The sequence below is a fragment of the Eutrema salsugineum genome, unplaced genomic scaffold, assembly GCF_000478725.1.
Source record: "Eutrema salsugineum unplaced genomic scaffold, Eutsalg1_0 scaffold_2, whole genome shotgun sequence".
NCBI classification, from domain to species: Eukaryota; Viridiplantae; Streptophyta; class Magnoliopsida; order Brassicales; family Brassicaceae; genus Eutrema; species Eutrema salsugineum.
Window position 1 is genome coordinate 16,162,056 of NW_006256829.1, and position 11,911 is coordinate 16,173,966.

Genomic DNA, 11,911 nt, shown 5'->3' on the forward strand with positions numbered 1-11,911 from the left:
TTTAAGCAATTAGAATATCTGTTTTTCTTATTTTTATTCATTTTCGTTAAGTTTAGTTATTAGGCCATTTAATTCCCGTAGTTCCTTTTTAGATTTTGTTTTTTACATTTTAAACACACCACCAAAACCCCCACAAAACCGTTTGGTTCTAGACTTCCTTACTTTATATTTCTTTCAAAGGCTTTTGCAGGAAAATATCCTCCTTCCCTCTGGATTCGATCCCTAAGTACTACAATCGATCAGCTGTGCACTTGCGGCTATTGATTTCATTTAGGGTAAAACTTGACAACCCTCACACCACAACACATCAGATTTAGGGTTAGATAATTTTTCGCAACGAAAGTTGGTTAATTATAATTTCGTGATTTGAGTTCAAAAACCACGCTTAAACCTGAGTCCTGACTAATCAGTTTATCTGCATTCTCTGATTTCCTGAGAATTACCCTGAACCTATCCTTTTCCGATCGAGTTTACAACTGTTTTATTTGCATTGATGCTTTCAATTTCATTATTTATGCTTAGCGTAATTCGAGTCTAATTGGTTTATTGAGTGAATCTCTCGTCTCTGTGGTTCGACCCCTATATACTACAATTGCATATTTGTGCTCTTGCAGACTAGCTCTAGGAATTAAACTTTGAGCAGATCATGGTGGTTGGCCTATGAGGTCAAATCTTCAATTCTTCTCTTACTTCTTTCGTGAGACTGCAGAACATGTCTTTGGAAAATTGGAGATATCTTATAATCTAACAGTTAAATCGCATCCAATCCAATTGCATTAGAAAGATAGTTGTCTCCTCTATGTTGTGTCCGAATTTGGGCTTGTTCAGACGGTAAGAAAGTCTTCATCGGATGTGAAAATTCTGAATGTCCAAAATTAGCCAATATGATTTTTTCTCCAGTTTGTATTGGTTTTTCCCAAATAACCTGAAAAGATTCTTGAAATTGTAAATATAGGAAAATCATAATAAAAACTTAAAACTAAATAAAACTTTTCAAATAACATAAGAAATCCTTAATAAAAATAGGTAAATATGGTGTTATAATTTTGTTTCCCTCTCTAAACTCTCTCTCTATGTGTCTCTCTCTCTCTCTAATTTTTCTCTCTAAAGATATAGTCATAGATATAGTTTGCCGAAGTTGTATTTCACAACATGTTATCCGATCGATTCTCAATTCGTTCTTATGTATAGAGATAAAATTTAATGTTTAGTTGATTTAAAGTTTATATATTATTTTTGAAAATAGAAAGATATGTTTTGCCTTCTCCATATATATATGTCATATATTAGCAGTATACTATATGTTATATATACATTAATTATGTGTGGATTTTAGTAAATCAAACATTACATACTGATATTTTAAAATTATAGTTATAGTAATTATGATTAGAGTAATTATGACTATATTTTATTCAACAAAATTGAAGCAAATGATTTTGTTATGTATTCCTTTTCCAAAAGCAGTATTTGTTATATATCCATTGTTCTTATTAATTCATTGTATTTATGAATACTATATTTTATCGGAAATTAACAAAAAATGTTATTCGTTAATTAAACCTAGTTCATTGTTAATTTATTGTATTTAATGATGGTTTAGTGATGAAACATTATTGTTATTACTTATTATCTCTTTTAAACAATATAAGGTATTATTTCATTGTTAATTAACAATGAATTTACGAAGAATTATTTTTTTTTCTATTAAAAAATGGTTGTTATTTCGTTTTTATTAAGCAACGAATATAATAAATTATATATATATATAATATATATATATATACATATATGAAAAATGTAATATTCTAATTTGCTGTAAATTAATAACAGAATTACATTGATTTTTTTGTGATGAATTAGCATTAAATTTGTAAAATTCATCGTTAATGAAATGAGTCATTGTAAAAATTTGTTGCAAAATAACAATTTTCTTGTAGTGAATAGCCATTTTTTGGATAACCGGGACTTTTGGGTCAAAATCCCCTGTTATCAAAAGGATAAGAGAGGGTTTTTAATCCCCTCACCAGGGGAATTGAACCATGGTTTGTTCCTCTTTTCAGGAAACTTTACCCTAACATGAGGAAAGGTTTTGGAACACACATATGTACTGCAAGTCAAAGTCAACGATACTATTATAATTTCATCTTGAGAGGTTCGATTATTGGAGCTTCAGCTTTAACTCGTTTTTTATCACGTTTTCATGTCGTTCTTTCGTTACTTCTCTGTTTTACCTAAGTGGGTCAGTGGGTGTGAGACATCAGTCTTGCTTATTTAACAAAAAGAAATTGATATGGTCTTCCTGAACTCTCAGTCGTAATCCATATATCAATAGATAGAATCAAAAGTTAACCGCATATCTAGATACATTATCCACATATGGGCGATTCGATCTACACTACTTCGAGATGATGGTAAGATATGACACATTGACACTCACAGACTCACACTTCGGATATTTGAGGATTTAATTTTGTTAGTTGAAGAACCATAATTAGAGTATTCCATAATTTGAGTATTTCCATTGTGATTTCAATCCCTGTTGACCACTGGATGGATGCCTTAAATGGCAAGAAAACTTTGACACCAAATCCTAGTATGGGCTTCAGTCTAGGATTCCCCCGTTAACAACAAAATAAAAACAGAAATCGTCTAGATAAAATTATTTTGAAACTTATGGTGCATTTTAGTTGATCATTTCATTTGATATCAGGTAGGCTATAGATAGAGGGACTGAGAGAATAGCGTGCTTAACGGTCCAAACTGCTAAATGGAAGATAATTCCGTAAGACATGCAAATCACCTAGCTTTTATAGGCCCACCCACCTCTTTTACTTTCCCAAGTCTTTTCTTATTTTTGTATAGATAACCTCTCTTTTGTTTTCTTTTTTACCGTCAATTACTCCATTAAACCATCTCAATTTCTTTTCTTACAACATCAATTAACTCATTTTCACTTTAAGGCTTTAATCCACTTGTAGTTCCACCTAATATTTGACTAAACAATATCACACACATCTAATATCTTTTACCAACCAGACTTACATTTAATGTACATCGCTTTCTCTAACCAGTTATCTCTCATTGCCTCTAAGTGTACCAGCCATGTTTTACCGTTATCTCATACCCGTCAAAACTTTTTTCCCGCCTTGTGTCACCATTAGGTCACTCTCACATAGACAAAGTGAATAGTTCATAAACTGATAAAATGGAGCCAGAAAAGTACAGAATACACAATTTTTATTTAATGTAGAATTATAATCGAAATATTGTTTCACATGCTTTAGAATTAACTCATTTAAAACACAATAGAGTCATATTTTTTCTGCTGAAAAAAAAAAGTCATATTTTAAAAATTACCTTATATTTAAAACAACTACAATGAAATAACTTGACCCCGCAAAAGAAAATACCAAAAAGCTACGACCAAAAAGAATAATGAAGTAACTAAACAGAGATAGTACAGAGCAGTCTGGCCTTGAAATGTTATATAAACCAGTTCACTCTCTCAAATTCCACTCAAAACACTTCTCTAGAGAAATGGAGACACATAAGTTCTTGGTCTTCATAATCTATTCTCTTCTCTCTGCTTCACTTCTCTTATCTTCACCACTTCCAGACCCTGAAGCTGTTGTCCAAGAATTTCACAAGTATGAGTCTTTCACAGAATCACAGTTGCTTTCAAACAGAACAAAACACAACTGTATTGACTTGATGTGATTTTCTTCTACAAAATGTATGCAGGAGCATAAATGCGTCACTTCACAAAGCAAAGACAAGGAGGAGCTTAGCGTACCTCTCATGTGGGACCGGAAATCCCATGGACGACTGTTGGCGATGCGACCCGAACTGGCACGAAAACCGAAAGCGTCTAGCGGATTGCGCAGTCGGGTTCGGTAAGAAGGCCATAGGTGGCCGAGACGGCAAGATCTATGTGGTAGCCGATTCAGGCGATGACGATCCGGTTAATCCTAAACCGGGAACCTTAAGACACGCGGTGGTTCAAGACGAACCGCTCTGGATCATATTCGAGAGGGACATGACGATCCAGCTTAAAGAGGAGCTAATCATGAACTCGTTCAAGACGATCGACGGTCGTGGAGCGTCCGTACACATCGCAGATGGGCCATGTATCACGATCCAGTATGTGACGAACATTATAATCCATGGTATACATATCCATGATTGTAAACAAGGTGGTAACGCCATGGTTCGAAGCAACCCGAGACATTTTGGGTGGCGGACGCTGTCGGATGGAGACGGTGTGTCTATATTCAGTGGTAGCCATGTTTGGGTTGACCATTGCTCATTTTCTAACTGCGCGGACGGTCTCATTGATGTTGTTATGGGTTCGACGGCAATCACTTTGTCTAACAATTTCATGACCCATCATGATAAGGTTATGTTGCTTGGACATAGCGATTCATATGAACGTGACAAGATCATGCAGGTCACTATTGCTTTTAATCATTTTGGAGAAGGTCTTGTCCAAAGAATGCCAAGGTAAATTTAATTTTATTTAGGTAGAGAAAATTAAGAGTGTCTAATAATCTCAATAAAAGATAACGACCTTATTAGAATTAGATTGACGTTACTTTTTTTTTTCTATAACTAAAAAACCAGAACCGAACAGAAAAAAAAAACAAATCAATACAATATAATATTTAGTTTATTCATTTTGTTCAAAAGCTAAAACATTTCTACGTGAAATCCAAATTGCACACTCCTAAAAAGAACATAACATTTAAGGACGTGAGTTTAAAATCATAATTGGAATGTTGTAGGTGTAGATATGGATATTTCCATGTGGTGAATAATGACTACACACATTGGGAGATGTATGCAATTGGAGGAAGTGCTAATCCTACAATCAATAGTCAAGGGAATAGATTTGTGGCCCCTGACATTAGATTTAGCAAAGAGGTCACCAAGCACGAGGACGCACCCACGAATGAGTGGATGAACTGGAACTGGAGATCTGAAGGAGACTTGTTGCTAAATGGTGCGTTTTTCACGCCCTCGGGTGCTGCATCATCCTCTAGATTTTCCAAGGCGTCAAGCCTAGCAGCTAGGCCGTCTTCCATTGTCGGATCTTTAACAGTCGCAGCGGGTGCTTTGAACTGCCGTAAGGGTGTCCGTTGCTGATCCTGGCCAAGAATGAAGAAAGTCACAATAAATGGCAAGTGGTTTACATCTACCACCATCCACCAATTGAGGGGACATGAATATATACTTGATTTACATCTATATTGCTGTTCTTTTGTTATTAGATTCTAGAGAGCTTCACATTCATCACAACTGTTGCTCTAATTAGAATCCATTAAAGGATTTCTGTTTTTAAGGAATCATTAGTGGGATCACTATGGACAACGTAACAAATGTGTAGACGATGTGTTGATATTGTTATCAAGAGAAATATAATTTACTTTCAATTTCCTAATTGGATGCTTGCTCGTGTATTACTAATATCATACAAATGAATAACTAGGAGCAGGGGCCGGCCCAGGGCTAAAGCCCGTGAAGCAAAAGCTTTAGATCATATATAACAACATTTTTGGGGAAGCAAAACAGTTTAATTTTTTTTTTTTAAAGTGTCTATTTTACTTTGTCCTGTATCATTGATTTTGAAAAAAATTAGAAGAAAAATTTGCTTATAAATAAGAGTTATCATCCACTTTTTATTTTATTCTGGGCATATTATTTGCTAAATGTAAGCAGAAAAAAATTGTTTTTTCATAAAAAAATTATGTTTTAATGATATTTTACATTATTTTGATTATATATTTTAATAAATATGTCGTAAGTCTTTTTTCACCCGACTAAATGCATCATTTTTAACGTGCGCTTTAGGCGTCATATGACTTTAGGTCGGCCCTGACTAGGAGCGTATCATAGAAATGAATAGCTAGGTTCGTATCATACAAAAGGATGTTCATAACTTGAACCCATTTCAAAGTAAAGTAGAATTGAGCGTTATGGTGGAGAATAATGTGGACTTGAATATTGAATATCACCCTTAATTGACTAACTTAACTCAAACAATTGACTGATTCATATCTGAATCAGTTATAGATTCAAAACGAAGTGGAGCAAAAAATATAGCGAAGTCCCAATACGTTGAAGGACTAGTTCTTATCTCCTTAACATAATAGTGGTGACCTAAGGACACAATATTTGGCTATATAAATGACATTTCACCTAAAGTTCTAATGTGGGATAAAAATATTTGTTGTCCAATTTTGTTTGTTTTGAGCAACCTAGTTTAAGACGTGACAAACGCTGCATGAAGACGTGACAATCATGACTCTTCATGCCACACAACCTACCACTTTGCTCATCAACACAATTAGATAGATTTGAGGCATATCCATCAGGAAACTTGACATCATCAATAATCCACTGGAAGAATTCCGACTTCACACTCGCATCTAATCTATATATAGGAACCGGGGGCTTGCCATTTTCTGGTAGATGCAACTCAGGGCGGAAACAAAGTGCGGGGAGATCTAAACGGGTTTTTATGTTATCTTTTGTTTTCCCTTGAACATTAAGAACAGTGTTGATAATGTTATCGAAGAAATTTTTCTCAATATGCATAACATCAAAATTATGTCGTAGGAGATGATTTTCCCAATACGGTAAATCCCAAAATATACTTTTTTATGCCAATTATGATATTCACCGTAACCGCCAACAGCCTCATGCCCATTTGCACCACAAGTCACAGTCTGATCCACATCAAAGTCTCTCATCTGCATGAGTAGGTCTTTTCTGTTAGGATCTGGAATGGGCGCATCACGGACAACTCTGTTCCTTCTGAATAATGTCCGACTCCGTCTATAAGGATGATTGTGAGGTAAAAATCAACGATGACAATCAAACCAACAAGACTTACGACCATTGGGCAGCTGAAATGCATCTGTATTATCTAGACAATAAGGACAAGATAACCTTCCATGTGTAGTTCAACCTGATAACATCCCATAAGCTGGAAAATCGCTGATAGTCCACATTAGCACTGCTCGCATATTGAAATTAGACTTTGTAGAAACATCATATGCCACCACACCCTCATACCATAACATTTTCAACTCATGAATTAGCGGCTGCAAGAACACATCAAGAGCTCTACGGGGATGATCTGGACCCGGCACAAGTGTGGTAAGAAATAAAAATTCTCTTTTCATGCATAGAGCCGGTGGTAGATTGTAAGGAGTTACAATAACGGACCATAATGAATACTTTCTACCTCCTTTCCCAAAAGGATTGAATCCATCTGTGCATAATCCAAGATACACATTTCTTGGATCAATTGGAAACTCAAGATAAGTTGACCTGAAATGTTTCCACGCTTCTACATCAGAAGGATGTGATATTTTCCCAGTGAATGCGTGTTCTGCGTGCCATCTCATGGGGGCAGCTGTGCGCTCGGATTGGTATAGTCTTTTTAGCCTATCACTCAAAGGCAAATTCCACATTCGATGGAATGGTATTTTAACTCGTCCAGAAGAATCTTTATACCTTTTTTTTCCACAAAACTTACAAAGTTCCAAATGTGCATCTTGCCTCCAAAATATCATGCAATGATCTCTACATACGTCAATCATTTGGTAAGGTAACCCAATACCAGCAACCAATTTCTGAATAGCGTAATACGATTCTGGTGCTATATTGTCTGCAGGCATGTAATCTTTCACGAAGTCTGCAATTGCATCAACACAATCCTCTGGCAAATTCCATTCTGTTTTTATGCTCATCATTCTTGTTGCTGCTGATAAAGCCGACTGACCCACTTTGCAACCACTATATATCGGATTTCTAGCTGCATCTAACATATCAAAAAATCGCTTTGCATCTGCGTTTGGTTCTTCACCACTATTAGTAGTTTCAATAGTTTCTCGAAACACATCTATTACCATTTGTACAACATTATCTTGTTGTCTTTGCACTGAAGTATTATCATCAACATTCCTAATACAATTTTCTTCCCCTAGACGTTCACCCCTTATAGCATGACTAGTACTTGGCATAGCACCGAAATCTTCTCCATGAGAAAACCACACATAATATCCAAGAGTAAATCCTTTCCAGAACAAATGATTCCATATTGATTCTATTCCGATGAATTTCTCATTTCCACATTTTCGACAAGGACAACGCATCTTACCTTGTTCACGCACGACTTGTTGATTTGTAGCAAAGCCCATAAACTCTGTCAATCCCGCCTTATACTCGGCAGTTATCTCTCCAGTAATTTCATCTAACCGCTTGTACATCTATTCTCCAGTTTTAAAAATGTTATTTGAAGACATTTTTTTTTTATGAATAATTATTTTTCTATTTATTAAAAAATACCCCAAAATTTTTGTTTTAAAATTTGACTAAAAGTCCTTCATCTTATAAATAAGAGGCTCAGAATTTTTTTTCCTTCCCCAAAATGTCATACATTCACGAAGATGGAGGGGAAGGTATATATAGAAAATTTTGCTACGAAACACTTTCTCGGAAATTTCTCGGAAAATTTTACGGACAATTTTCCGACAAAATTTGCGTCTAATTTCCGATAAACGTTTTAACGGAAGGTTCCCTCAAATTACCGACAAACTTGTTATTAATTTCCGTCCAAATTATCGTCGGAAAATTTCCGACAAATTACCGAGGAAACATTTCTGATAAATTTCTGAGGAACTTTCTTATCTCAGCGATATCGTCCTGTTTCCGACAGATTTTCCGACTAATACTGTCGTCGAAAGTTTTCTAAGATATTTCCGAGAATATCTTCTGATTAATTTCTGACGAAACTTTTTTTCTCGCCTAAAATTTCATATTCAGACAAAATTCCGACAAACCACACTATTTATCTGAAAGTCCTCGGAATCTCGTCGGAAAGTTTCTGATAAAATATTTCCTCGGAAAATTTCCTCAAAAATTCACCTGATTTTTGTAGTGTTTAAATGTCTATTTTCATTTAAAGAAACTGTATTTTTGATGTTTTAGTACACTATGTGATAGTATTTGTGGAGAGGAATCCTAACGTTTGGATTTATTTTAGAATATTTTCCAGGGAAATACCCAGCACAAATTTGTCAAAAAAAAAAAAAGTTCCAACAAAACTTTTCCTAATTGTTGAATAGTAAATACAAATTGAAAAGGAATCAGAAAATCTAAAGATATTTTTTTTTGTTGAGCTCTTTTTTTTTTCGGGATTCTCTACCGACATAGCTGAACTGGGTTTAACGGATCGAGATGGATTAAGAAGGCTTGGTTAAAAACGTACAATGGACCGAGGTGGGCTCACAAAACCGAACCGGAAAAACTTGCGACGCCAGGTCAAATTGCTCCTAATTCGATTTGAGACGGGTTCTTTTATGGAATGCGTAGCTCACCTCCAACACTAACCTTTATGAAACCTCTTGACATGCACATTTCGATGCATTTAAATGATCTATGAAAGGAAAACGAATGTAGAAGAGTAGAACTGTATTTTTTTCTTGAGAGTTTGAGAGTTCAGTTTATAAGACTATTTTTACGATATTTTATAATTGATGATTTACATATTTTCTAGACAATCAACATATTGTTTGACGATGATGGTAGAGTTACATACCTGTTATATATGTTCTTTTTATATTTTAAAAGTATATTCTTAAGACACTATTACTCAATGTGGGATCAGAAGAACCTCTTTTTTTCCCCTAAAGAAATTATATTTGTATTTTAAAAACTAGATGCAGCTTGTCTAGCATCATGGAGGTATTGCAGTATTCGAAAAGGTAAACATCAAATTAATTCTGACATTGGAACTTGGAAGAATGTTACGAGTAGCAACAACGACATCAATCACGCAACCAAAGTATTAGCTTCACTACTTTCTTCTTGGATAAGTTGAAAGCTAGTCAAATATGACTGTAGTGAATCTTGTAATGAACACTTCTCGAAATCTTAAATCTCACCCCAAGCTTGTGCCATCCAACGCTCCATATAAAATTTCTATTTTGGTCGTTTTTATGTATCGCACAACATCAAAATACTATCATATTGATTGTACACTTTGATGTTACCGTTGAAGCGTTTCATCTTTTCAACGTAGCACTCATAATGTAACATAAACAAAACGAAAATTATGAAACAAGAAACTCAAATCTCGTGGCAGTGGTCCATGTGATTAACAAGAAGAAAGTTTTAAGTCACTTAACACTTCTTAAGTGAAATAAAAAACAAAATCAATTAGTGTGACCTTACGATAGAATTTTAATAAAAATTGACTCTCATTTTGTTTAGTCCTTGTATAAGATAGAAATTCCTTGTCATTAAGTTACGTGTTTGTTTCCAAATCTACAATATTTCTATTTCAAGTAAAATTCATTTTCCAACATCATTAACAGTAAAATCTCCCACAACACACCCAAGAAGATGTACATGCTTGCTTAGACACTTGATTTACACTGTCTTACATTTGAAAGTGTTGGAGGTGAAAACCGCACCTCCGATTTTCTCTGGTACAAACCGAGATCAGCACGAATTAAGTCCGATTTATGAAGGAACTTGTACCGAGAAGATCGGGCCAAGCGACCTCCTGGGCCGAGCATGGCCCATTAACACAAAGTCGGTCGGAACTTCTCAAAGAAATCGAGAAGGATCCTGAGTTCGGATGAAAAAAAAATTCCAGAACGAAAAAGGAAACTCCCGAGAGAAAAAGAAAGTCTTCTCAGTCCCATATCGAGGAGATGTCCCGCGAAGACCGACTTGGAACATATATAAAAAAGGAGAGGAATCGACACTAGAGGACACAAGAAAAATCCCAAAAGACTTAGAGACTAAGAACTCAGAATATTGCTAGCTTCTTAGTTTTCTAAGTCTTAGTTCGTTTATCATCCTCTTAAACGAACTCAGTTGTATTTTTCTCCGATCTAATATTAATAAAACTCAAAATTCTGATCTAAGTTATTGTTTTCTCCCTTTGTGTGATATCACATATCAACAATTGGCGCGCCAGAAAAGGAGGATTAACAGAAAAACACACTCTTAGATCAGAGTACGGAAAAATTAGATCGGCAATGATAGAGCCCGTCGATACCCAACATGGGAATGAGCATCCCCTCGAAGGGGAGCACGGTGGCAACCAAACTCCCGCAGGAGAAACAGGAGGAACCCCTGCTGGTACTAGCATATGCGTAAACGCCGAAACAGGGAATAGGCGAACTCCCCCAACAAACTCCATCACTGGAGCTCTTGATGCTGAGCTACTCCTCCAAGCATTTACCGCACAGTTCGAAGCTATCAACAAAAGAAGCGAGGAACGATTCAGTCAGATGGCGGTTCAGATCGCCAAACTTAGTCAGACCCGAACTCCATTGCGAGCTCGTAACATCATTGACGACCTCAACACAGAAGGCGATCCCACTGGAACCATGCTATCCGCCGATCTCGGGACAGCAAGGGCTCTAACCTTGACAGATCCGACTTGCAACACTGAGATCAAGGCAATGAAGATACAACTTCGTGAAATCTCATCAAAGATTCATCAAGCAACAAGCGCAGCTCCGGAGATTGATCATGTTATCCAGGAGACGCAGAAAACGCCTTTCACCCCGCGCATAACAGGCACACCCGTTTGGCACTTGGAAAAACTCAAGATCAAGATTTACAAAGGCAACACTGACCAGCATTTCTTAACCCCGTTCGGGATCTATGAACCGATACCAGTTCAGGTCTGCTGAAGAAAAGAATGCGGTCCAATGCCAACTATTTATCAAAAGCCTCGGTGGAATTACTCTCGATTGGTTCTCACGACTCGAGGCAAACTCGATAAACAACTACAAGGAGTTAACCAGAGCGTTCGTCAAGCACTTCTCCATGTTTATCGGATAGAATACCAAAAACTCCGATAGCTCAAGGTGTACACGAGAGC

At 36.0% G+C, this 11,911-nt stretch overlaps 1 protein-coding gene across 1 annotated transcript; it reads left to right on the forward strand.

The window, feature by feature from the left end:
• Nucleotides 1-3,539: 3,539 nt before the first annotated feature.
• On the forward strand, nt 3,540-5,362 carry LOC112086701 (probable pectate lyase 18). The gene is made up of 3 exons (XM_024155915.1): nt 3,540-3,650; nt 3,745-4,503; nt 4,785-5,362. Exons 1-3 carry the CDS (start codon nt 3,541-3,543, stop codon nt 5,143-5,145), a joined length of 1,230 nt encoding a protein of 409 aa, XP_024011683.1. The 5' UTR covers nt 3,540; the 3' UTR covers nt 5,146-5,362.
• The last annotated feature ends 6,549 nt before the right edge of the window (nt 5,363-11,911 follow it).

Excerpts from the sequence above, each read along its gene's own strand:
- LOC112086701 (XM_024155915.1), top strand. The coding sequence starts at position 3,541 with ATGGAGACACATAAGTTCTTGGTCTTCATAATCTATTCTCTTCTCTCT. Across the intron at positions 3,651-3,744 it reads GTTGTCCAAGAATTTCACAA|GAGCATAAATGCGTCACTTC; the intron begins GTATGAGTCTTT and ends AAATGTATGCAG. Across the intron at positions 4,504-4,784 it reads CTTGTCCAAAGAATGCCAAG|GTGTAGATATGGATATTTCC; the intron begins GTAAATTTAATT and ends GGAATGTTGTAG.